Source organism: Sphaeramia orbicularis, chromosome 7 (genome assembly GCF_902148855.1).
Source record: "Sphaeramia orbicularis chromosome 7, fSphaOr1.1, whole genome shotgun sequence".
NCBI classification, from domain to species: domain Eukaryota; kingdom Metazoa; phylum Chordata; class Actinopteri; order Kurtiformes; family Apogonidae; genus Sphaeramia; species Sphaeramia orbicularis.
The window spans coordinates 47,128,335-47,156,081 of NC_043963.1; the positions used below are offsets into that span (position 1 = coordinate 47,128,335).

At 40.9% G+C, this 27,747-nt stretch overlaps 1 protein-coding gene across 2 annotated transcripts; it reads left to right on the forward strand.

The window, feature by feature from the left end:
* The first annotated feature begins 1,313 nt into the window (after positions 1–1,313).
* Positions 1,314–27,623, forward strand: asxl1 (ASXL transcriptional regulator 1). Of its 2 annotated transcripts, none has more exons than XM_030140033.1 (12): positions 1,314–1,675; positions 4,965–5,047; positions 5,870–5,872; positions 12,615–12,732; positions 15,512–15,713; positions 16,479–16,654; positions 16,864–16,948; positions 17,129–17,295; positions 19,873–19,969; positions 22,172–22,277; positions 22,489–23,461; positions 24,536–27,623. In XM_030140033.1, the coding sequence occupies exons 1-12, from the start codon at positions 1,619–1,621 to the stop codon at positions 27,125–27,127; spliced, it is 4,659 nt and encodes a 1,552-aa protein (XP_029995893.1). In that variant the 5' UTR covers positions 1,314–1,618; the 3' UTR covers positions 27,128–27,623. The 2 variants fall into 2 exon arrangements, with proteins under 2 accessions (XP_029995893.1, XP_029995892.1); XM_030140032.1 differs by lacking the exon at positions 1,314–1,675 and adding an exon at positions 1,756–1,986.
* The last annotated feature ends 124 nt before the right edge of the window (positions 27,624–27,747 follow it).

A 27,747-nucleotide genomic window follows, 5' to 3' on the forward strand; every position in this document is an offset into this window, starting at 1 on the left:
ATATTTTGAGACTGTCTTGCGTGGCTTCCTAAAGATTCCGTATGCATAGAAATGTGCAGTATTCCTAAGGAAAGACAGTAACCGAATGTTTTGAATTATTAGAAAATAAATCAAATAGTCAAATTGTAAATGCTGCATTTGCCGATAGTTTTCCTATGAATATATAGCAGAGCTTTTTAATAACCTCAACCAGCTGGCCTTAAACTAATAAAAGGAGAAAACAAATGTTTTTTCAGTTGACATATCAAATATCAAATGGCCTATACTAGTCAAAAATAAAGGGCATCACTATGTCTTGACTTGTGGTTTGAGTTTTGAATGTTACCCTGTCTCTATAGCCTTGTTTGACACTAGAAAACAGAGATGAAAATGGCAAAACACATGTACAATAATTGAGGATGAACCACTGGTAGTGGTGATCTTTTTCTACATTTGTTTGACATTTATCTTACAAAGGGGAAGCAAAAATCAGTGATCAAAATCGATATTGTACCGTATTTTATATTTTAGTTATAGATTACACGTCATCACACAACTGAAAGATCTGAATTTATCATTATTTCGTGTCAATTGTGGGCCAAAGGGACAATTATTTGGACACAGGTCTAATGCAAACTGCTCACAGGTCTATGGGTTATTCAGAATAATTGTTTACAAATCAACAACTTTTGAGTTTTAGCAAATACAAAAAATCCTTTTTACTCCAATCCACTAGGTTAAATTCTAGTTTGATCTTGCCTTGTTGATTTGCCGTTGAGCAACAAGCTGAAGGGTGCCTCGGTCTCTTGGACATCTTGCTTTTTTAAGAACTGGAAGAAGTAACTGAATGTCATCCTTTTACTGCTTTTACTAATGTAATTGCATTTATAATCTAACAAATCATTATGACACGGTGTATCTTATATTTTACAATTACACTGTCACCCTATACATTTCCTGTATTGTGCACATTTCTAATATATGTATATATATATATATATATATATATATATACACACACACACATATATATATATATATATATATATATATATATATATATATATATATATATATATATATATATATATATATATATATATATATGTATGTATGTATAGTATGTAATAAATTTAGGGCAGGACAAGGTAGTTATTTGCTTTAGTTAGTGGCCACCATTTATTGTGTTGAATGAGTACTATGTGTAATAAAAGTAGAAAGGACCATCTCAATACGGTACTTACTCGCTTAATTAAAATAATGGAATTTGCATGCACCTTTTTGTTTTTGTTGCATTCCTGCAGAAAATTTGACCTTTGACCTGGTTGTTGCATTCCAAAGAGGCTTGTCCTGCTGCAGCACTACAGCTAACCCTGCACTCACTCCATCTGAGATACAGAGAGATGATGCGTGTTGAGCTAGTTTAAATGAGGCACTGGCTACTGTAGTATTCATTATCAAAGACGGGCGAACGCCACAGCATCGTGCCGACCTATAAAGGAGCGTGCTGTTTTGGAACGGAGCTTGCTATACTAAGCTGGAACGTAGTTAGCCATTTTGCTAAGCAGCAAACCGCCACCGTATTGAGGTTGCTTTGTAAACGCATATCAGGGTAGCCGCAGATACCAGCGCAGAGGAAATGAAGGACAAACAAAAGAGAAAGAAGGAGCGGACCTGGGCTGAGGCAGCTCGCATGGTAAATTGTCTACATTGAAAATAAAAGTAGCTGCACGTGAGTACGTGTGGATTAAAATAAGGCGAAGAGTCCAGATGTGTAGTATTAGGTAATTCTCCTCACGACCACAGCCTGTGCTATGCTATCTTACAAGCGAGCTACGAACAAAGCACTAATTTGCTAGCTAATAGGCAAATTGTGTTTGATTTAATGTTACCCTAAGTAGACACATTTTAAGGTAGCTTCATGTATTTTTGTGGGCTGACATGAAAAACCAAAGCGACGCAACGCAGCATGCTAACGCTGCTAGCATGCCAAATCCACCACTCCAGGTTTGAGGTCTTTGTTTGCTAGGCAGGAAGAATGCTAACGCCATGCTAATTACCACCAGAGCAACCTAAATAACACACGAGTAGGTAGCGTTAGGATATTTTTTACACATTGCAATGACTCACCGTGCTATATTAGATGACCTTGTTTAATTTGCAACCTTAATGTTACGCCCAAATTGGTGCAGTACTTGTACAATATATGCTAACATTAGCTAAGCTAATTACATGGTTAACTAAGCTCTGCAATGTTTAAAAAAAGACACGAGAACCACAGGAAACTGAATAAACGTTTAGTCCACTTGGTATACCTATAAGTGACAAACAATATTACAATTTAAGAGCTCCATTTACGGTGAAAAAAAAAGAAAGGAAAAAAAACCAACCGCTTACGCATATGCGTGCTAACGGGGCTATTATTTTAAAACTATAGCTTCAACATAGAATCAGCATTTGTTGTGAGGTTACATGTTGGGTACGGAATGATGATGGATGGGGATGTGGTTTGACACTGTTCAGTGTTTGTCTTATGTGGGTAAACAATGGGTTCGCTAGCTACTCGAGTCTGTTTGGGTCAGATAGGTCCTTTCAATTGTTATGGTATAGCTGGTAGGCCTGCAGTATGTAAACAAGTGCAGAGGCCCGCAATGAAACTAGAATATCTGAAGATTCTGCCTTTACTTAAAAAGGACTACATTTTATTAAATGTGCCCGCCCTAATCATCATTTACACATCCTTAGGACTTTGCAAATGCATATATTTCACAACAGAGATTAGTATTATATGATGCTGTATACATTTAAGCGTTTTGATTATCCATTTTGTAGCTTGTGTGTTGATTGGCATTATCATTGCATTGAACCACCATCTGTAGTGTATTATTATCAAAGTAGTGCTCAAGAGGGTGGGGTTACACAGATCTAACAGTTTTGGTTATGGTAAGGTTTGTGGAAAGAGGGCAGGTTAAACATGAAATAATTCATATGAAATATGTTTTTGAAAGGAGCCAGTGTTTTCCTTCACAATAGCTTTCTTTACTGGGCATATATTGTAACCGGCTTCATGAAGTCATCTGGTATGTGCCTTACCTTATTAATGTGTTTGACACCTGTTTTGTGCCAATATTCTGTTAATATGAAACAAAAGCCCTATGCAACTGTCAAGATCAGCTCAGCTAACTAAAGATAAACAACTGTTCAGGTGTATTTTAAGAACGGAAGGTTGGTTCGTTCGGAAAATGTAAAAACCTTAAAGTTTGTTCAATTTCGGATCCTGTTCAGATCTGGCATTAATATAAGTGGTTGGCTTTTAAATATGTCAGTCCACACATGGAATTGGAGTGTGTCCACTTACAAACATTAGTGATAGACATGTATACAGCATTTTAAAATTTGTCACTGCTTCACCTTGTTCTCAGGCCATTTGGGCACCCTCGAGCTCTTTGGCAAAAATGGGTTACAGCTGTTTGAAACCATAGAATTGCACAACTAGTAGAGGTCAGCTGATCATGATTATTTCAATCATGATATGATAATTATAGTTTGAACAAGAAAAAGCCAGTAGTTGATTAAAAAGGAAAAATCTGTGCTAATAGGTGTCAACTTTGCCTATTGTATTATAATTTTCTAACTGGCCATAACTAAACTGTTCTTAATGGAGTAATATCTGCATATTTGTCTTAGGTCTTGCAGCACAGTTTCAAAGTAAAGCCTATGGTGTCATATTGAGGTCAGGTGCACACCGATGGCATTTAACTGACATGTTAGAAACACATTCATACACAAAAAGAGGGGGGGAATTTGAATCCTGGCATTGCTGCTCAAACTAATTGCTGGAGTGGAGTAGGTTGAATTCAGTATTTATGTATTTTTTTAAAAAAGTATTTATGAATTTTCATCTTAAACAATGAGTGAAATTGAACTTCATTACAAAAACTGGTCGCTGGATAGATTGGCTGCTCCCTGTCAGTCAGATTCTGTCACCTGCTAGGTGACCTACTGGCCTACAGCCCCTCCCGCCCATCTCCAAACAGGGTTAACCTTGAACCAACGGCAAACCAGGAGATGGCGAGACATGAGAACACTTTGAGATTATAGACTATAGAATGAAAGATTCACAATTAAGTTTCAGTTTTCTGTTGCGATGCATTTAGGTGCTCGTGATTTAATTAAAAAAAATATATTAAAAAATTCCCTGCTCCCTATAGTTTTTGTACATGAGCTTAACATTAATGTTCTTTATTTTTTTAGTATATTGTTTACATGCAGTCATGCACACACACTGAAATTGACCTTCTGCATTTAACCCATCACTTGCTGAAACGTGCAGGACCACACCTCATAGAGCAGGCTGCCATGTCAGTTACTGGAGGTGCAAATGTGGGGTTAAGTGCCTTGATCAAGGGCACATCAGTCAGCGATTTCTGTTCTGGTCAGGGAGAATCGAATATGCAGCCTATCAGTCACTAGCCAGTTCTCCAGGCACGACTGCCCCATGTTTATGATTTTAGATAGAATTTTGATCCAGCTTTAGTTTTTTAGACCAATGTAAAATATTACATTATATTACATTGAATGAGGTGAAGTTTGAAGCCATTTTACCTTTCTAACTTTCCCCCTGTTAGTTGAAAAAAGAATAGGTGTGAAAATCAGAAAAAAATGAAATATTTTCATACTGAAAAGTCCAAATTATGTTTTTATTCAACTGAAGGAGAGCAATTTTGTTAAATGCTAGTTATGGCTCAGTGTTTTTTTTTTTTTTTGTTTTGTTTTTTTTTTTAATAAACTCAAGTTATATGAAGCTTTGTGATTATGTCATGGAGCAGGCTGATTGTGCCATTTGATATACTGGCCAACTATTGTTATTTGTCTGATTCTTTTGTATTGGTGGTCAACTAATGTAGTTGCCGTTGGATTTTGGATTCTGAGCCTTTGAAGCTGTGATTTGTCTTTGTCATTAAAGGAATGTAAATGTTTTCCAGGTTTTAGAGAACTTCTCTGATGCCCCAATGACTCCCAAACAAATCCTCCATGTGATCCAGACCAAGGGCCTGAAGGAAATGAGGTCAGACACCCATAGACACATATGTATCTTTATTGAACTTGTTTTATGAATGCATGAATGAATGAATGCTTGTTTTATATGGTGTAGCCAATGTAAAACAACTTGTTGGAGCCCAATATAGGCCAGAAAAACATGCAGAGCATGGTATATATTTGCCATAAAAATTATACATATCATCGATTGTGAATCTCTAGGTATAGTATTGGCTAATATACCATAACAGCCAGTTTAACTCTTTAAGTGCCAGACAGTTAAGGGGCTAATAAGCCTTAAAAGTGCCACAGAATTTGGCCGTTTTTCAGTATTTCGCGTCGTTTTTATAATATTTGAAGAATCCTGCAGGAAACCGCTCGGTAACATCCGACTGATTGCTGATTAGATTCAAAATGCACTGGACACAGCCGATTCATTATTGATCGTAATTTGCATAATTTATAATAATAATAATAATAATAATTTATATAGCACTTTTCATACATTAAAAATTGTAGCACAAAGTGCTTTACATATCAGTTTAAAAACCAGTACCGCCCCCCACCCACACCCACCCACTCACCCGCACACACACACACATATACATGCAAACCCACAAGCTCACACATACTTTAGAAGACTGACTGAGCACGGGTAGACCAGAACAAAAATGTACAAGTAAAAGTAAAACATCAATTTAGGAGGCGCTGTCTCAGGGAGCCATCCGCACCAGGATGCAGCCGCCGACCCCGGCGACCAGGCACCAGCAACACAGCCCCGCATCCCAACTAGTGGGAGAGGGCCAACTGGGACTCCCACCCACCAGAAAGGAGCGGACCCCAGTGAGAGAAGGTGCCACAGCCCCCGGAGTCCACAGCCGCCCTCCAGCATGGAGGGCTCCCTCTGATGAAACACCGGAGAATAAGAAACATTAAAAAGATATAAAAATATTATTCGGTCGCGTGACCTCAAATTCCCGTCTGCTTGGTCTCAAAAGGGGGACACAGAAAGAACGTCATCGAAATGTGAGAAAGAAATGGGGGTGGATGGTTTGTTTGTACACAAATGTGGCGTGTTCTCCAAAGCCGATCTGATCGGCCCGTGGCACGTTACAGGTTGTTTTCATAAAGCCGATTTAATCGGCCCATGGCACTGAAAGTGTTAAACATGGACAAAATGTCAGTTGTAATTAGGCTAATTGTCCTAATTGTTGAATTCATTATTTATGTCGCACAGTTATTTACATGCACAAAATATTCCAGGTTTTGCTTTTGTTTTCAGGAGAATATTCCTAATAAACTGTGTACTTGTCTAATGGAAATGAATACAGTACTAATACTCTTGGGACATGTAGCCAATCACACTTCAATTTAAGAGGCTTTTTTTTGTTTTTCAGTTTTAAGTTTTTCAGTGGTAGAAGTTTGATCATATAAACACAGCCTTCCACTTTCATTCCTCCAACCACATTCTTGAAAACATTGGTGCTACAGTAATGAGCCTGTTGATGTTCTCTTGTATAATCTTACAAGAAGGTTTGTATAGAATGAGATTTCTTTCACACAAGACATGAAAACATACAACCAACTTATAACTTTCCATGCACGGATATGAACTTTGTATCATTTACATCCTGTGTGCTCATTCAACACCACTATGCACCATTGCAATGACAAACAGAATCAACAGAAGGGCCAAAGAACAACACTTGCATGTGCTCAACTTCGCCATGCATAAAACATTCACTGTGTGTAAATGAGTCTGTTTTCCATGATGGCAATCCAGTCCAATAGTATTACTCGCTCACAGGTTTGCTCTGCTCGCAAAGCTTAATTTACTGCACATGACTCGATCTGACATTTGACACTCTTATGAAAGGTGACTTTCAGCATGTTCACACTTCATGTTTGATTGAACCTTAATTGCTTGACAACCATCATTTAAAACAGGGGTGTCAAACGTGTGTGTGTGTGTGTGTGTGGGGGGGACAATACTACCATATGACCATACAAAGTAAAAGTGAAACTTAAGACGCTTTACTAATTCCTCTGTCTCCCGCTGTTGTGCACCTCATTTTCCTTTTCCCTACCTTCAGAAACTTTCATGTCACACTCTTGCCAACCCCCACCCCCCGAGAATCGGACCCAGCCAGACCTATGATATTTACCGTATTTGTACAATAATTTTATTTTCTGTGCGATGTATGATCAGTAATTCCACAAATATGTAATATGTACAATAATTTGACCCCTTCATTACACAAATAAATTATTTAATTACCAAACACAAATAGGATACAGATCCTTCGCATAGTGCTGCACTTGTTTTTATTTATCCTCTCACATGCCTCTCCACTCCTGAGGCAGGACCTTGATTCAGCCCAAAGCATGTAGAAGTTGGGAATGTCTGAATGGTGTTCTGGTCCATTCAGTGCAGGGGTTCATCCCGTGCTCCACATATGTAGGGACACTTTCTTTTTCCCAAGGTTCTGTTAGATTATTTAAAAGTAAAACTGGGTTGCAGCGTGTAATATGTACGGTCTATGATAATGTGTTACTAAAGCAGATGGCCTGAGCCACTTCAGAATAAAAATAGGGTGTATATGATAATTTTCAGCTGCTGGTATGATACGGGACTCACTAAAAACCAGGAAACCTGGCACCTTTTTGCACACTTTCCTTCTATTTTTAAAATAAATGTTCGAATGGGAAAGTTATATTGCATGTCTTGTGTGTTGTGTTTGGGAAAAAATGAGATTGGAATCAGCCAAAATCTGTATTGGCCGTCCAAGCACCCTGGAAATCGGAAATCTGGATCAGCCTAAAAAAATGTAATCGGTGCAAGTCTAGTAAATATAAATATTTTCTTAATTTAATGTTTGTTTTTTTAAAACAAAGAGAAAAATTTGGACTTGTAATTATTTATAGGCTATTATGTTATTTTACTGGTCCAGCCCACGTGAGATCAAACTAGGCTGAATGTGGCCCCCTGAAAAAAAATGAGTTTGACATCCCTGTTTTAAAACCAAAGATGAAGAAGACGCTTCTATCCAAGAGTATGAAACCAAAACTGGAAATCCGATGGTATTTTTTGGCAACAGCTTTCAGTCCACAATTGCAGATCTTCCAGATCTTCAGACCTGATCACTTATTGTCACTGTATTGATAAATGGAGAAAAAGTGATGATATACAGTCAACTATGTGCAAAGGTGATGGTTGATCTAATAGCCAAATAAATATCAAGGAGTGATTTGCTGGATTTGTGGACCATTTTTTGTATTTTTTTTTTTTTTTTTTTTGGTCAATTGCACTTCTAGCAACCAAACAAAAATTACATTTCACTCCTTTTCAGTATAAATTGTTCGATGGTAGCAAAGTGCCTGGATGGAAACCCGAAAAAAGTGAAAATGTGCTTTTGAGAACTTCTTCAATCCATGAATGTACTGTAACTCTTACAGGTTACCTTATTATAGTTAAACTTTCAGTTCTTGGTAGGGTAAGTCTTTGTTTCTGTTGAGTACGCAAGTGGACAACAGCTGGACAATGGCCGCAGTGACGCCCAACATCTATGTGTATATGTTAGATATCATAAATAGTTTTATTTCAACCCAGCAATTAAATCCCTTTTTAAGATGCAAAATAAGTAGATTTGTTAGTGTAATTGAGCTTGGATAGCCAGCTGCTGTAGCTTAATATTACATAAAAGTAATTTTCTACCTTTAGCTATTTAGCTGCATATTCTTTAGAGGATTTGAAGTCGAGCAGAGTAAACCAGTGAGAGTGTACGTTCTATTGCTATCATGAAGAACACTCACTCACTCAGATGTGGTGGATATTTTGTGTGTGTGCACCTGAGCTTTGCACACACGTGGTGTTCTTTTCACGCTGTGTTTTATTTCTAGCTCACAGTGACCAATACGGCTGTTGGTTTGTTGAATTTGTGCACAGGCTGTATATCGTTGTTGTCGGGTGGAAACCTCTTTTTTTTTTTTTTTTTTCTTCTTTTTTTTTTTTTTTCAGGAAACTGGAAAAATGATGTATAATCTACATTTATGAATGGAGTTAAGAGATGTAGTCACAAGCCATTTTCAACACTTTTCATAGGTTCAATATTTCTTAAACCGTAAGACCATGGTGAAGACTGACCAATAGAACCATTTTATGACAAAAAAAAGTCCAAAAATGTACTTACAACATTTGCACCGAGCAGCGATGATACTGTGCAAGTGGACAGTTAATACCTGTGAGTGTTGCTCAGTAGCATGTTTATGTTTATGTTTACGCATTTGGCATACGCTTTTTTCCAAAGCGACTTACAGGGGAAAACCAATTAAATCACTCAATCAATCAAATTTTATTTATATAGCGCCAGATCACAAAAAAGTTATCTCTTGACATTTTATATATAGAGTTGGTCAAAACCAGACTCTAAGTCAATTCTACAGAAACCCAACAGAATCCTCCTGGAGCAAACACTTGTGACTGGTGACAGTGGTGAGGAAAAACTTCCCTTTAACAGGCAGAAACCTCGAGCAGACCCAGACTCCTGGAGGATGGCCGTCTGCCTTGACCAGTTGGGGTTAAAGAGAGAGAGTAGAGAAGGGGAAAAAGAGAGAGCGATAGAGATAGGGACTGGGGGAGAGGGGGAGAAGGGGGGAGTAGGGGGAGACACATGGAGGCGGTTGAGGATAAGTGAGTGGTGATGATGAGGGCAGGGAAGAGGCCGGACCACCGCAGCAGGTCCAGAGATAATCGTGAAAGAATCTGTGGTTGTCCTGGGAAAAACCTTATTAGAATATTTAAAATGGAATGTTTGAAAGTGCTAGGACAGGAGGTGCTCTCGGAAGAGCTGGGTCTTCAGGAGCTTCTTGAAGATAGACAGGGATGACTCTGTTCTTGTAGCACTTGGTAGAGCGTTCCACCAACGTGGAACGACCCATGAAAAGAGCCTGGATTGTCTTGTACAAGGTCTGGGGACCACCAGACTACGTTCCCCAGACGAGCGGAGTGGTCGTGGGGTGACATAAGCTTTTATTAGTGCACCTAAGTAGACAGGAGCAGACCCACGGAGAATTTTGTAGGCTAGGATTAAAGATTTGAATTTGATGCGGGCAGCTATGGGTAGCCAGTGTAACTCAATGAGTAAGGGGGTGACATGTGCCCTTTTAGGCTGATTGAAGACCAGACGCGCTGCTGCATTCTGGACCATCTGTAGTGGTTTGACAACACAAGCTGGGAGGCCCGTTAGAAGAGCATTGCAGTAGTCAAGACGGGAGATAACCATAGTCTGCACCAGGAGCTGGGTGGCCTGTTCGGTTAGGTATGGCCTGATCTTTCTTAGGTTGAACAGAGTGAAACGGCATGATCGGGTGACAGAGGCAACGTGATCCGTGAAGGTCAACTGATTATCAATCATGACTCCCAAGTTACGTACTACACTGGTAGGAGCCAGAGGTATGGAGTCAATAGTGATGGAGATGTCCTGCTGTATGGTTGGCTTAGCTGGGAAGACCAGCAGTTCAGTTTTGGACAGGTTCAGCTGAAGGTGATGGGCTTTCATCCATGCAGATATGTCAGAGAGACAATCTGAGATCCGCACTGAGACTGTGGAGTCATCAGGTGGGAATGACAGATAGAGCTGGGTATCATCAGCATAGCAATGATATGAGAAGCCGTGTGAGTGGATGATCTGACCGAGTGAGGTGGTGTATATGGCAAAAAGGAGGGGGCCCAACACAGAGCCTTGGGGGACCCCCGTGGTGAGGCGGTGAACTGCTGATGTGTGCCCTAGCCAGGACACACTGAAGGACCGACCAGTAAGGTAAGATTGAAACCAGGAGTGTGCGTGGCCTGTGATGCCCATGTTCCAGAGTATGGATAACAGGATATCATGATTGACAGTGTCAAATGCTGCTGATAAGTCCAGTAGAATGAGTACTGAAGACTTGGCTGCTGCTCTAGCCTCTTTCAAGGCTTCTGTCACAGACAACAGAGCCGTTTCAGTGGAGTGGCCGATTTTGAAGCCAGATTGGTTGATGTCAAGGAGGTTATTTTGGGAGAGAAATTCTGTGACCTGTTTGAAAACAGCCCTTTCGATGATCTTAGAAAGGTATGGGAGGAGTGAGACTGGTCGATAATTCTCCACTTGAGTGGGGGTGAGGGAAGGTTTTTTGAGTAGTGGTGTTACCTGCGCTTGTTTAAATACTGTAGGAAATGTTCCTGAAGTCAGTGAAGCATTAATCACATGTGTGATTGGTGCTGTGATAGTAGGGGCAACAGATTATATAAACCTTACATCATCGGTATGTCATTCTGGCTTTTCTTTTGAACATCAATCTCTACCACAGAACACTGTGCTGCAGCATGCGTTCAACATAATGTACACACTGTCTGTTGCACTAATACCCCCCGGCCAGAATGGACAGACAGATGATAAAATGAGTACAGTACCCCGGAGGGTAAAACCCTATATGGTATCCTCATGAAACCATAATCCTATTGGTGTATTTCACACCTTATTTGGAAAATACTTGTCGTTTTGTAATATCCCAACAAAATATACTGTTTTCATGACAGCAGTCCAATTCAAAATGTGATATTCAGAATAATAGTTGAATATTAATATGCATATGAACTAGTGAATATTTGTTGGTTAACTTCTGTCAATTACTGGACTAGACTTGTGGCAACACTAGCATCTTTGTTGGAAATGACTCTTTGTAATTTGTCAGATTGTTTGTGTACAGTTGATCGCTATTGAACATGTAAACATATGTCCTAAACACACTTCTTGTCCTCTCTTCCCTGTGGACTCCCCTGGTCTGTTGGTGTGAACAGAAGGTATGTTCAGAACTTTTCTTATTCCACTATCTGCTTTTCTTCTGTGACTGAACACCTCTGTGTTGTTTATGGCAAACTCAGCTGCCATCCCTCATCTCACACTTACAATCTTAGCAAGTAGTTAAATGCAAAGTATGGTTCCAAGCTATTGCATGGAAAATGGCATGTACTTCATTTTTGTGTACAAAGCATTTAGTGAGGTACATAAGTGTTAACACACTATTTTACATATCACACATTGTCTGTACTGTTTGAAGACAGGTATTTCAACAGTGCACAGATACGGATGAACTTTATTGATCCCCAGGGGAAACCTCAAGAAAATAAAAAGAAAGAAAAATAACTGTCAATGTGTCATAGACGAGAGGAGAAAGTGCACTACACAGGGCTCTGTATCATTTGATAGGCAGTTAATAAAAAAATCAGTGAAGTTCACTTATGCAATCATCTGCAATAGACATTCAAAGACAAGATTCAAGATTGCTTTTGGTTTCATGCTGTATAATAATAAGACATAAAATAATAATGATAATTATTATTACATTAAGAATTAAAGTATTCTGATAAGACCATTGGTTGACATGTTTGTGCACTTTTGCTTACCCGTTGTATGTACCCGTATGTACCCGTATGTACCCTTACCTGTTGGATGTATGTTTGTCCCTTAGTTGTTTTTTGTAAAGCGTCTTTGAGTACTTAGAAAAGCGCTATATAAAACTGATGTATTATTATTATTATTATTATTATTATTTTGCAGTGGTACGGCGCCTCTGGCCTGTCTGGTCACCATGTTACACTCCCAGGTGAGGGGAGACAGAGTCAAGAACAGTATCTTCTTCAAGCTTCCTGGACGAATGAGCCTGTTCACTCTGAAGGTACATGCTCCTACATCCAACACCATTTACTCTGAGAACTTCACCAGTATTAGAAAGTTTAGCATGTATTTAACAGCAAAATATGTAACTGGAATGTGTGGACACATCCCAGTTCATGTATAAAACGGTTATTGACATTTGAGAAACCTTTGTTTATTTTGCTGTATTATGATATTCTATGTTCAGTTTATCATTTTAATAGCTCAGTTTATAATGTCATATGTTGTTTAAAGGTATGTTGGGTTTTTGAAGATGTGACACTGCAATTAAGTGCAATGTGGTGCTGAGATGAATACAAATCTTTAAATGATCAGAGATATTCATGCACAGTTGCTCCACTCTAATGTGGACCACTGGCAAAGCATCTGATCTGTCGTTTATTGAGCCTTTTTACATTCACACCAATACTCCGGTCATTATCTGATCTATGGCGTTATCAGATTATTCAAGTGACCATGTAAGTGGGAAAATGTGATATGTTTTATTAGATAACAGCAGTAATCTGATTATGAGAAATCAGATTAACACTCCTGGATTTCTCCCCAATACCCCAATGTCTTCCTGCATGTATACAGATTAATCTGATTTATTTCATTCTTTTATGTCTGCGCATGTGTAAACACAATTAAAATCATAGAAAATGGAAGTTACATAGTCCAACGTGAGCAGAAGACAACAGGAAATTTGACTCTACCATCACTATCTCCATACGGACTCTGAAAGAAGTCCAATAATGGACTGGAGCATTTAAACCAGAGTTTTCTATTATTGTATTTCTTTAGTGCATGTAATTGTGTCAGATCTGATTATTACAATTATCTGATTACTCTCCGTTATCGGATTTTTATGGTCATCTTAACAGGCTCATTGTCTCAGAATAGGAGGATTCAGAGATCAGAAGGATGCAGGAAAATTACCACACTGTCAAAATAGTTAATTCTGCATTCAGTTTTACATTTAAAAATGATGAAAAAGCCTACTTTTTTTTTTTTTTTTTTTTGCAGTAAATAGTTATTTATCATATTTGTTTCATATTCCTATCATAAAAGTTGAGCCTATGATGATTACTTCAAAATATTGCTGTTGCACTTCTAAATAAGGTTAATTGTGTAATAATTATTCCAGCCAATGTTACAAATGAGAAAATAATAAATAATTCTGTTCACACTTGAAATTGTAACTGTTCCCTTAGAAAAGAATCAGTAAGAAGTACTGTATCTGCAAGAGTAGTATCGATAAAATCTTAAAGCAGCGAATGAAGTTCTTCACCAATTTTTCATCAAATCTGTAAAGCCCGAGTGATAGCCTAAAGTCAGCAATCCGTTAGGCTTTCTGTGATTACGCACCTCAATCACTTCGATCACGGTGAACAACTTTGAAGTGGACTCCATCACAAGAGGTCCGTGTGTTGACATCCAGCAACCAAACCATCACTCGGGCCTTTTCGGAATTCCACGGAGCAGCAAGAAACAATGGAGCCTTTTCCATGTTTGTTGCTGCTGCGGCCATACTGTAGCTGCATGGAATTCCCAATCCTACAATGCACCTCACAACAAAATTTCCAGAAAAACCCGAGTGACATATCGGTTTGGTATGTAAACAAATGGACTGCTTGTGATGGAGTATACTTTGAAGTTATTCACCGTCAAGGCTGTTCTGAAAAAATGCAATCACGCAAAAGATTATCATTAATACAGATGTAACTGTGCTACAACACTGGACTTTGTTACCACAGTTTTCAGCCAACTCGATTGTTTTTGTTCCATTTTGTGCAATAGTAGTTTGTAATTTCAGTTAATCACAGAATGTCCACTGTATGACACATCTTAGGCTCCTCCTCTACTGCAGCTGCTTGGAAGGTTATAGTGAAATTCAAAATGGCTAAAGGTGTATTTACTTCTGTAGAGCAGTTGTAGATGCAACTAACCTCAAAATGATTAACCCTATATATCACATTAGTTAACCACTATTAAGGCTCACTCATGCTCGCTTTACATGCGTAAATAGGTACGGCCATTTTAGGGATGCACCAATACCACTTTTTCTCCAGACCAAGTGCAAGTATTTACATTTGATTACTTGCTGATACCGAGTACCGATATGAGTACTTAATAATACCATTACAGTTCTTAATTACTTTTGAAAATGTGCTTTATTGTCATTAGTTTGACTGGAACAAAGTGCTGCTACTAATATTTAATGCATTGGAATGAGCGTTTCTCAATCAATCCACCAGAGAGTGCTGCTCTTAATTAACCATACTTGCTAAATATCACGAAGAAGAGTAAAGTTTTTTTGAGACGAAGAAGAAGAAAGTAAATAACAGACATGGCGACGACAGTGGAGGTAATACTTATGTGGATGCTAATGTTGATATTGAGAAGGGTTTTTGTCATAAATATGCCAGTAGTTTTTCACTAATTCACATAGTCACTCCTTGGGAAGTTCCACGACTTCTGGAAATTATTCTCTTCAAATCTCAACACTGCCTCCATGGTTCCTGGTGGTACTTCTCTGTATTCTCTTTCTGGGTTTGCATCCGCAAGCTGACGGAGAACATAAAGAACGTAATGAACGTACAGGACAGACAGAACGGTGCATCTGTGTGTGTCTTCTTTAACGTAGAGCATGAATGAGCCTTTATGGGCACAAAATGTAGCCCAAATTTCCTGTTGTAATGCCTTAGGTAGTATGTACAGTACTTTTTTGTTTAGATAATTTTGAATGGCTTTTCTCTAATGAACAAAGGAGTATTAACTCTACCCCTCACTCACTGTAGAAGAATGCCCTTCAGTGGACAAAGACAACGGCAGAGTCAGAGTTGCCAACAGTGCCCGCCAGTAGCACCCCTCCCCCCGTCTCCAGCAGCAGCCCACCCACCACTAGCTCCACTGTGGCTCCAGCCGGCCCCTCTGAAGCCACTGAACAGGAGAGCTGTGACTCTACTGAGACCGCTGCTGCTGCCAGTGGAGACAATGATGGTAATACTTTGTTCTTCATACCCCTCCATGATTTTCTGGTCATTAGACATTTTTCGATGAGAATGTTATCGTGTGGGCCGAGGCTCAGTTCATGTCATTTACATGGGTCCTGATATGATCACAAGTGCAAGTGCCTGATGCCAACCATGTTGGTATAACATCATCAAAGACCCCTCCCACCCCGATCATGGACTGCTCTTGCTGCTGGCCTCGGGAACGAGGTTCTGTAGCCTTCGTAGTAGAACAGTCAGGCTCAGAAACACTTTCATTCCACATGCCATAAGACTGCCAAACTCAACATATAATCTCCCTCCCTCCCCCACCCATCCTCACCTACACAGGGCTGCTCCAATGTGCAGTATTAAATACTGAATTTTTTTTTTTTCTTTATCAGAAAACCGTAGTTTTTTATACTTACTTGCTGAGCCAACTGCAATCAATTTTAATTTTTTAACGTAAAATCTGGAATGACAAATTAAGTCTGACTGTATAATTAATGGGCAGAATTTTCGGCTTTTTAAGAGGAGTGTCATTGTGTTCTTGTTTGTGTGCCAATTAATAAATTTGACACATTGTAATGAACTTTGAATACCATTAAGTAGAAAGGTGCTATTAAAAAAAAAAAAAGTCCAAATCCATTTACTTTAGATTTACATGTGGTGCGGATTCTACATCCATGTAGAAAATATTACATTTTTGTTAGTTTGTAAGGTGAATTGCAACGCTTTTTTAAATGTGTTTATTTATGTTTTTTTACCACTGCAGCCTCAGTGGATGAGAGCTCATCCAGTGCATCATGCTCCACGGAGACTCCGGCTCCTATCAGTCAGCCTCAGACTCGCTTGAGCAGAGCAGCAGGACAACAGGGCCGCTCAGACTCACAAGGCCAGCAGGCTCAACATACTCAACATGCTCAGACCAGGCTGAGCCGCTCCAGACAGGTATAGTCTACCCTGAACCAGACTTACAGTCAGTCTGGAACAATTCGACTGTATCAGTACTTTTTTGGAGTAGATTGTTAATTTTGTACTACCAGAAGTATCTGAACAAGGTTTGGTGAATGGTTTGTTTGGATTTGATCTAAAGACAAACAGGAGGTCTTTCTTCCATACAATTCTAAATGAGCATCTCATGTTCATCATTTTTGCAGTCAGGAAGGCAGAGGAAGAAAGCCGTTATGATGCCTCGTGTGGTCCTTACACCTCTGAAAGTGAATGGAGAGCATGTCCCATCAGGTACATACACTTCCCTTGCTGTGTTGGCACACACACTTCATAGTTACTAGAATTATAGTACGGATGCAGATGAGCCAGACAGGCTAAAGTTTACCTAAAATACTGAAATGACTAAACCCCACTGCCAGAAACTATGTGAAGGCTGGCTGTCCTGTTAAGTTGTGGTTTATGTTGTGGCAGGTCCCATGAAGAGGAGTCGTGGAGGAGTTGATGTTGATTTTGAAACTCCGGGCTCTATCCTGGTCAACACCAACATCAGGGCCCTGATTAACGTGCGGACCTTCTCAGCCTTCCCTGCCCACTCTCAGCAGCAGCTGCTGCAGCTTCTGCCAGAGGTTGACAGACAGGTAAGGTTCTTTTGTTTCAGTCTGTACTGGTGGCTGGGTATTGTTCCATCTATCCACCCTCCCTTCATCCTCTGTTTGTCTGGGTCACGTGGGGAGCATTTTAAGCAGAAAAGGCCAGACTATATCAGTATGCTGATACTGTACTGATCTACCCAGTTCTACCTCAGTCTCCTGCTCCATCCTTATCCTCACTCAAGATCAGAACTCCAAATCACTTAAACTCTCCTACTTTGGCCACAATTCTTCCTGAGTAATCATGAGACCACCAAACTGGATGCCCTCCACCCCCTGGCTGTGCCTAGATATTGTGTCCATAAAGATTATGAATCTGAATTATTCATTAAATAACCATTAAAATGTTCATATCTTTTCAGTGTAGAAATCTTCAATGTGCCAACAATTTTAACACTTTCAGTGCCATGGGCCGATTAAATCAGCTTTACGAAAACAACCTGTAAAGTGCCACGGGCCGATCAGATCGGCTTTGGAGAACACGCCACATTTGTGTACAAACAAACCATCCACCCTCATTTCTTTCTCACATTTCGATGACGTTCTTTCTGTGTCCCCCTTTTGAGACCAAGCAGACGGGAATTTGAGGTCACGCGACCGAATAGTATTTTTATATCTTTTTAATGTTTCTTATTCTCCGGTGTTTCATCAGAGGGAGCCCTCCATGCCGGGGGGCGGCTGTGGACTCCGGGGGCTGTGGCGGCGCCTTCTCTCACTGGGGTCCGCTCCTTTCTGGTGGGTGGGGGTCCCAGTTGGCCCTCTCCCACTAGTGGGGATGCGGGGCTGTGTTGCTGGTGCCTGGTCGCCGGGGTCGGCGGCTGCCTCCTGGTGCGGATGGCTCCCTGAGACAGCGCCTCCTAAATTGATGTTTTACTTTTACTTGTACATTTTTGTTCTGGTCTACCCGTGCTCAGTCAGTCTTCTTAAGTATGTGTGAGCTTGTGGGTTTGCATGTATATGTGGGTTTGCATGTATATGTGTGTGTGTGTGCGGGTGAGTGGGTGGGTGTGGGTGGGGGGCGGTACTGATTTTTAAACTGATATGTAAAGCACTTTGTGCTACAGTTTTTAATGTATGAAAAGTGCTATATAAATAAAGATTATTATTATTATTATTATTATAAATTATGCAAATTACGATCAATAATGAATCGGCTGCGTCCGATGCGTTTTGGATCTAATCAGCAATCGGTCGGATGTTACCAAGCGGTTTCCTGCAGGATTCTTCAAATATTATGAAAACGATGCGAAATACTGAAAAACGGCCAAATTCTGTGGCACTTTTAAGGCTTATTATCCCCTTAACTGTCTGGCACTTAAAGAGTTAAGTACAAATGGTCACGGCATGTATATAATTATCCTCAGTGTCCGTTTTCTGCAGTTTTCTTTTCCTAACAGACACACACTGAAGGACTAAATGTACTTGGTTAATCACTTTTAACCAAGTGATTGTGTGCTGCGACATAATGATTTAAGTTCATTTTTTCCATAGAAACATCTAGCAATACCTTCAAAAATAACAGATCCTTGATGAGCTCAGAAGAAGAGTGAACAAAGTGAGAATGAAAAATCATAAATAGCCTCTCATAACTCTCTTCACCATGCAGTGCATTTATGAACATATCTGGTAACTTGTTACTGTAAACTACAATAACACTATGATACTTTTTACTTATATTGCAATGCAGTACAATTCACTATGAGTAGATTCAACACAGTGTAATTCAAAACAATTCAAGAATATAAAGATTTTGAAATTATGGTAAAGATAGTTTGAATTGAGTTTTATTTTTTTTACCATTAATGTAGACAGCCAATCTTAGATTAACTTAAAGCATTATATTTTTTCTTATGTGTGTTTAATTTGTTTGTGTTTTTTGGTAATGACCCAGTAAGCATGCCTTTTCTGCTGTTTCTTTTTGTCTTTTCATGCAAACTGACAAAATTTAAATCATGCCAGAGCTGGGCTTAAACCCAGTCCTTCTTTCTTGTTGTGTCTTCTTACACTTCTGTAACACTCCTCAGTCTCCAGAGCAACTCTTGAGCTTCGTTTAGAAGTGTATGAGACTTTGCAAGTGTTGGCCACTGACAGCAGTGGAGATCAGATGAAAGTTTGAAAAACGTTTAGAGAGAGAGCAGTCAGCCATTGATTCAAACTCCCTGTTAAGCTGAACAAGTTACTGCACCAAGAAACAATATTGACATGTGAAAGCAACTTCAGAAATCAACAAGGCAGGGCAGTGGAAGATTTTTGTTCTTTTCCAGTTACCTCAAAATGAGATTGAACAAACACATACCACCCCTCTGTACTTGACCCCTCTTTGTGGAAGTCCTTGTCCAATGTCACAGAAAGCTTCAATTTTCTCCCTGTCCTTTCACATCTTAAATTTAGAAACATGACTTTGAGTGCAGTCACAATGCGGTCTGTACTTTCCACTGACCTAAATCTAAAGGAGACTTTTTCCACCTCACACACATCAGGATGAATACAGGCACTGACCTGTGCAAGTACAGCTGATCTCACCATTTGCTGCACATTGGTAAATGTTGTCCTGTTTGGTTCCAGATTGGACCTGATGGTATGGCCAGACTGAGCAGTTCAGCTCTCAACAATGAATTCTTCACCCATGCTTCCCAGAGCTGGAAAGAAAGATTGGCTGAAGGTGAGTGATTGCTTTATTTTCTCAGACACGATGTGTGACAGAATCCCCAGAGATTATTATTATTACTCCAGCAATTATTAGTAAAAAAAAATATTAATATAATTGCTACTGCAATATGATTTATTCAGAACAAGTAATATCCAAACAGGTAATATAAATAGCAGATTCTCTTTTCTATTTTTGGTTTCGGCCTCAAATGTTCTGCCTGTCTTTCTGGAGTTTGTGTTTTGTATTTTGCTGCTGTAAACGCTGCAGTTTCCCCAGGGTGGGATCAATAAAGTCATGTCTTATCTTATTACATCATTGCTAAATTGCACTTATTTGAAATAACAGATAATTGTACAATTATGATAATTGTCTTCCTTCACCTGGCATAAAAATGGTTGGACATTAACAATAATAAAATATTTAATCATTCATTCCCTCATTATTTCCCATTGTTGGACTTTTAATGATGTCATCTCATGGTATCTCTTTGAATTCAATGAAGAACTACTGCCTCTGTGGTTTATTTTAATTTTGTACCATGGTCCAATATTTTAGTAATGGGCTTTGTGTATTTTAGTCGTGGCATATTAAATCAAAGTTTGATATTAATAGATGACTCATCATATGGCGTTCATGTGCTAATGAAGCTATTTATAAACTCCTACTTCAGTGGTGGTGTTAAGTTAACAGAATAGACAACATCAGTCACATTTATTTGTATGACCACATATTGTGAATAAAAATTGCAGTGTTGTGACACCTGCACATGCTGATATCAGAAGAGAGAGAAAAGAGAATGACAACCAAAAACGCTAGACTCCCAAAACACAATAGAAACTCACTGAAGTGTTTTTTTGTTTTTTGTTTTTTTGTCCCTAGTATTATTTTGATTACAAATACTTCCCTTTTAGTGTGAGGGGTGGTTATCCTGTGACTGGGACTGTGTGCAGCAGGGATAGATGTTACCAGATCAGATTTTTCACAATTTAAATTATTTTTATCTGAGAAAATTAAAGTTATTGAAAGATGCTGGTCTTCTATGTCTGACTTTTATCTGGTGTTATTTTAAGATTACTTTCAATATTTTTCATTTCCACAGATAACAGTTATTGGTCTCTTTCTTCCAAAGAGTGACTTTCCCTGGGAAAAAAAAAAAATTTGCTACAGAAAACAATTCAACCAGTTTTGAAAACACCACTCAGTTAGTGGTTAGGTGCATTTGGTCACTTACCAGCCAGCAACTGATGGACTGACCCCCACGCTGCATTGTTTCCCACCTTGGATATTAAATTTCATTTCATCTTTTTATCCCTAATGACATTTTTTTGTGTAAGGAAAATTAAACTTTCAGACAAATTATTGGATGACTTCATAGTAGATGTCATCTATCTGAGCATTGCGAAATAAGTGGAATTTATGTGGAAAATACACTGTTTTTCAACATCACTCATTTTCAGTTCCCTGAGCCAGTGATTCTCAACCGGTGGCTCACAACCCAAAAACTGGGATGCAAACCTGTTTTTAGTGTATTGCGGGCCTTTGCCTGGACAAAAAATAATGTTAAGACACCGATCTGTGCTTTATTTTTATTTAGCAGAGCGCCGTCCATTCATACTCCTCAACAGTAGGTGGCGGTAATGCACTGTAATGCTAATTAACGCCACACATTTAACAATATAAAGGAAGACCCAAAAGCTTCTATTCATATCATGGAGAAACTCAGACATGACGACTACATCAGATTTGGTTTGTCCTACATTGAGGACAAAAACCTTAGTGTGTTTAATGCTTGTGTTTAAGTGACTGAACACGCTTTTAATTTTTAACTGAATGGACTTTTTTGGTTTTGGTTAAAATGTACCAATGTGTTAAAGGGAATATTTCCATATCTAGCATCACCACCTACTGGTCATTTTGGTTTATCATTAATTTTGTCTTCTGTGGCGACATACTGTGTGTTCTGTATTATCTCAGGTTCAAAACTCAATGTATTCTATGCATTTTGAGCATTCTAAAGGTTATCCCATTAGAGCAGTGGGCTGCCACTGTACACCCAAGGACATTGTCTAAATGAACACCACTGTAGCGATCAGAGTCAAGACAGGAAAATCATCTTATTATGTCATTCTGGGCATAAAAACAAGGGCCTGTTTTTAGCAGGTGAAAGTGGGCTGAGTGTGGAGCTTCTCTTAAAAATGTCTTTGTCCTGTTTAGGCGAGTTTACCCACGAGATGCAGGTACGTTTCCGGCAAGAAATGGAGAAAGAGAAGAAGGTTGAAGCATGGAAAGAAAAGTTTTTTGAAGAGTACCATGGACAAAAGTAAGAACCAAACTATTGTTAACCCATAATTGTTTAGTCAACATTATTGATGACTATTTCATTCCTCCCTGAAGTGCATTGTCATTTTTGACTGCATGTTTTCAGAAATGTCTCCTTCTCAAGGCTGTTCTACATCAGTCACTGGACCTGTTGGTCAGCTGTTTAAATTAGACATAAGTTAATGTTTTCATCACCTTTTCTGTCCCTTCAGATCTGGCCTGACACGAGAGGAGTCCCTCAAGCTCACCATGAGTGAAGCTAGTGAAGTTGCAGCCAGTGTGTTGGAAAGTGATGTTGCTGTGGTGGCCACTGGAGCCCCGAAAAGACGTAGCGTGGGGCGGCGGAGGAGAGATGGCAGGATGAGGAGACGTACCCGAGCTGACCTACGGCGCCGGGCACGCCGGACCCTCTGTAAAGCTCCTGCCCCGGCCCAGCAGGCAACAGAACCACCTGAGGTTGGTACGGTTCTGGAGACCTCAGCCGTTTCCATCGGCTCACCCATGTCAGACAACGCTGTGGTTCAAGGGGAAGTCGTACTGCAGGCTGAGTGTGGTGTAGAGCTCCCAGCCGAAAGTGCCTCCATGGAGCCAAAGCCTGCACCCACCCCAGAACCAGTTATGTTGCCAGAACCCACTCCCACTCCTACTCCCACTCCTAGCCCAAGTCCCAGCCCGGCCTCCACCAGCGCCAATGAAGAACCTGAAGTCAGTGCTCGGCTGCTTCCCGAAGAAGCTGCGCCTGCACTGGCTTCGACCTCTTCTCCTTCCTCATCATCCTCTTCTTCTTCATCAGCTTCTTCACCCGCCTCTTCACCCTCCTCACCATCGGATAGACAGACATTTGCTGCAGGTTTGGACTCTTCTTCGTCATCTTCAGCATCATCCAGTGCTGCTGTCGCCGCTGATCCCCTGGATGACACCGCTTCTGTCGTCACCTCCATCACCGGGGGTACAGCCACCAGTAGTCGTGAGAGCAGCCCCTCAGCCAGCCCTGCTACCACTCCTGTATCCAGCACCCAGCTCAAGGACCAGAAGAGAAGGCCAGATGAGACTCAGGCCTTTTGCAGCTTTCCCGAAAAGAGGCCGCGGCTTGATGACCGTCAGTCCTTTCGTACCACAATTGACAGTGTCCGCTCAGAGAAGCCGCAGCCGACAACCGAAGAACCCAAAGTGCCGCCAATCAGGGTAAGAAATTGTTGTATGAACTTAAAAGATTCAAATTTCTACACAGAGGGTTATAGGGCTGAAGGATGGCTATCGTTAAGCCTTTATTGAAACTACTACTTTTAGCAATTCTTATCTATCCGGTACTTTGAGGCCAGGGTGAGGATTACAGTGAAATTGTGATCAGAAATATTAGCTTTTTTTCCTCACTTATCGTGTAGGCCTATATAATAAATATATAATTATTATATAATTAATATTCTTTAGGATTAAAGTGCAACATCATTGTTTTGAACTGATTACTATTACAAACATGACTTTGTAATGACAGTAGTGTGAAACAAATATAGTAATATAGCAAAATAATCAGCTGTGGACATACATGTCATGTTAAGTCCAACATGTCATGCTACACATTTTTTGCATTTTGATTGAGGAAATCATTTTACTTCAGTTTCATTGTTTATGGATAAATTGAATTTGTTGTTAGTGACAACTTACTAACCTTGGTCATTGTTCACATTTTTGGGTTATATAATTGCTACCCGAAAATGTAACGTAATTCTTTTGTGGCCAATTGTTGTGCATAATAATATTTTAGATCTTTTTACACATGTATTAAGTAATTAATAATTTATTAAATACAGCACATTATTAATTATAAGTCCTTTTGAGAAAAACTTGTGTGCGACAAACATCAGGTTTTCAGTCTCGTAACAATGTGCTGTTGTAGAGATCTGCAGTTGACCTGGGGTATTCTTGTGTAATGAAGGAGCACACCTGCTTTTGTGTTTGAAACTAATTGTAGCCTTATATTTGAAGATGGTGCGTTAAAATCATAGAATAAAACAATTTTTTGCTTTAAAATTTTTCTTTCTCCAGATGCATTTTGCAGCAAGATCATTCAGTTTATTTTATAATGATTAGAATTGTTTTATAGTTCGTTGTAATTACTTTAGTTTGTTTTTTTTTAAAATTACAATACATTCATCAATTTCAGTTTTTTCAGCATTGTGTATCCCTAATTTCGTGTCTGCAGGAATAGATTCCCCATTCATTTTTATGTGGTTTAACCCACTTATTCCCTCTGTGCAGATTCAACTGTCCAGGATCAAACCTCCCTGGGTCAAAGGGCACCCCACCTACCAGATCTGCCCCCGGATCGTGCCCCCCGGCCAGGGCTCGCGGCGGTCGGGGACGGGGGGCGCGCGCACTCTGGCCGACATCAAAGCCCGCGCCCAGCAAGCCCGCGCCCAGCGGGAGGCCGCTGCTGCTGTTGCAGCCTCTAGCGACGGGGCAGCGCCGGCCGGGATCGGGCTGCGGCCTGGTACTGGGCTACACGATAGCAACAATGGACGACGAGCGCGAGAGCATCCAGGACCTGTCGAGCCCGGAGGAGGAAGAAGGGGAAGTGGTGGGATGGAGGAACAGGGATCATCTGCAGGCTCTGATTCGTCTGGAACACAACTACTGCTTCTCAATGTAGAGCCAACTCCTCAGCCATCCCCCTCCCCGTCCTCTACCTCAGTCTCTTTATCCTTAGAGCCCTCACAGACCCCCAGTCCTCGCCAGGAGGACGCCATTGGAGGCACATTGGGTGGAGAGGAAGAAGAGGAAACAGCAGCTGCAGTCAGTATTCAGAGCTCCTCCAGTGAGACTGGAGACAAGGCGGTTGAGTCAGGCTCTCTGGAATCTGACACTGGATCCAGGTCTGAAGAGAATCAACCTTTCAGGCAGAGCCAGACTCTTGAGTCTGCAAGTGTTCCTTCAGAGAAGGCAGACAAAAGTTGTGAAAGTCCTCCACTTGCACCAACCTCCATTCCAGATTCACTTCCCAGGTTTGGTGCTCAAGGTGTTGATGTTATTCAGAAGCTGGCATCCTGTCAGACAAAAGAGCAGGAACAGGGAAAAGAAACTGGACTGGGAGGTGTGATCCAGCATGGGTCCCACCACATCAACACCCAGGACACTCCATTACACCGATCTACAGAGCGACAGACAGGGACTGCTTCTCCCCATCACGTGGACTCGTCTAGTGGTGAAAAAGATGACGAGGTTGGTGTTCACAGTGACTCGACTGAAACCGCCTCTGACTGTGAAAATGAAAGTCAGGAAGAAGAACAGCAGCAAGACCGGGACTGGTGTTCTCAAATGAGCAGCCAGCGAAATAGCCAACTTGTCATTTGCAATCCTGCTCCTCAGAACCAACAACCAGTCATTCAGGCCCATGTATCAAGCCGCTATGGTCAGACTGTCATCCAACACTGCTTCCCCAATGGCCTCTCCCACTCACAGCAACACAGGGATCACCAGTCTGTCCCTGCAGCCCAGCCACAAGGGCTCAAGGAAACCAATATTATGGTCAAAATGGAGCAAGGAGACGACTGCAAAGCCTCCAGACAGAGTTCTGCTGAGGAGGATTGTCGTGGGAGTTTAAAACCTTCCATCACTCCCCCAAACTCTGCTGCAGGCTCTAAGAGATCAGTCAGCTCAGCCAGACCAGTGTCAAGTGTCGAGGCCAACAACCCTCTGGTCACACAGTTACTACAAGGCAGCCTGCCACTGGAAAAGGTTCTGCCCTCACACCCTGTCAACAGATTAGAGATCAATCGATTGCCAGGGTCCCAACTAAGACCACCAGTAGCAAGGACCCCAGGGCCTCGCAGCAGATCTGAGACCTCGCCCCAGTCTCCTGGTACAGAGCCAACTCCAGTAGCTCAGTGCTATAATAAGTCTCCAACAGGCCGCACAGTCTCCTGTCTAATGGAGACCCCCTCCATGTCACAGTATCAGTCCCAGCAGGCTGCAGGGGCCGTCCCAGTCATTACGTCTCTCCCACCCTCCTCATCCTCCTCCACCTCCAAATGTAAGCCTGACCTCAGCTGCCAGCCTTCTGTGGACTCGGTCAAAGAATCTCCTGGTCATCAGCCATCCCGGGGATCCACTCCAGACCGGGCCCTGCCAACCCACCGAACCATTGCAAACGGCCCCTCTCCTCCCCTTGCAGACCCCTGTCCCCCAGAGGCAGTGCCTACCATAAAGATTAACTGGCGGCCCCCACAGTCTCTGCTACCCTACTCTAACCCACAGCAGCTATCTCCTGTGTCCTCCGTGAAGAATGAATCGGGTGCTCGTCCCTCTTGCCAGGCTCTTGCCAAGTCGTCTCCTATTGTCCCTTTGAGTGTTACCAAAAAGGAGCTTGTGAACTCTATGGATGGATACCTGAGTGGAGGGGCCATGGAGGGGCTCCTTAACATGGAAATGACACTAGCCAGGATGGCGAAAAAGGAACACAGCAAAGGAGCCTACTCCACCGGCTCACCTTCATCCACCTCCCCCTCCCCTTCATCCTCAGCTTCGGCCCTCCCTTTCCAGCTGTATGGGAAGTTGCCCAAACAGACCACAGCTGTGGGTGGAGTCAGCTACACCGCTAACGTGTCAGTAATGGACAACAGTAGTTTTTCTCGGAGTGTGGCAGATGGAGTGCTTCAGCTGCGGCCTCGCCTAACCTCAAGCCAGACGACTCTGAGTATCCAGGCCTTTACTGACAGTACAGCTGAGGAGGTGGCACTCAAGTGCTCCTGCCGCCTCAAAGCCATGATCATGTGCCAAGGCTGCGGTGCCTTTTGCCATGATGATTGCATCGGGCCCTCCAAACTCTGCGTGTCATGTCTTGTGGTCAGATAGTATGTTGAAGTCCAAGTATACTAAAGACCTGCTGTCTGTCCCATATCAGTTGTAGGACTGGGCGGGGGCTCCAGGATTTACTGAAACCTGCATTATGGTAGAGCACACAGTAGGAGCCTGACAGGCAAAATTGCCTTGTATGATAAATTGGTCTGTATTTTTTCTTGATGGAGATTTTCAGGATTTTTTTAGCTGTACTGATATTATTGTTGTTGTTATTGTTGTTATTATTATATTATTATTATTATTATTATTATTATTATTATTATTGTGGAATTGGGGCATGATTGATTGTAAATTGTGCCTTTTTTTGTTTTGTTTTTTTTTTCTCCTCAAAAACATTTACCTCATCTTATCTTGCTCCACCTGTCATCAGTTGGTGGCCATCATTGTTTTGGTCTCTTGTTTGCTCAACAAACAGGGACTTCTTGTCTCCTTGCGCAAAGAAATATTTTTTTAACCATTAAAATGAGTAAATTAAATTGTTTCAACAGTTTGTGTTTTGACTCCCTTCATCAAACCCTAAAAGCCTGTACACACTTGGCTTGTTTTTAGTTAATTTTCATTTGTCTTGCCTTTACAACATTGAAAATGGCAATATTTGTCATTTTCTTTTCTAG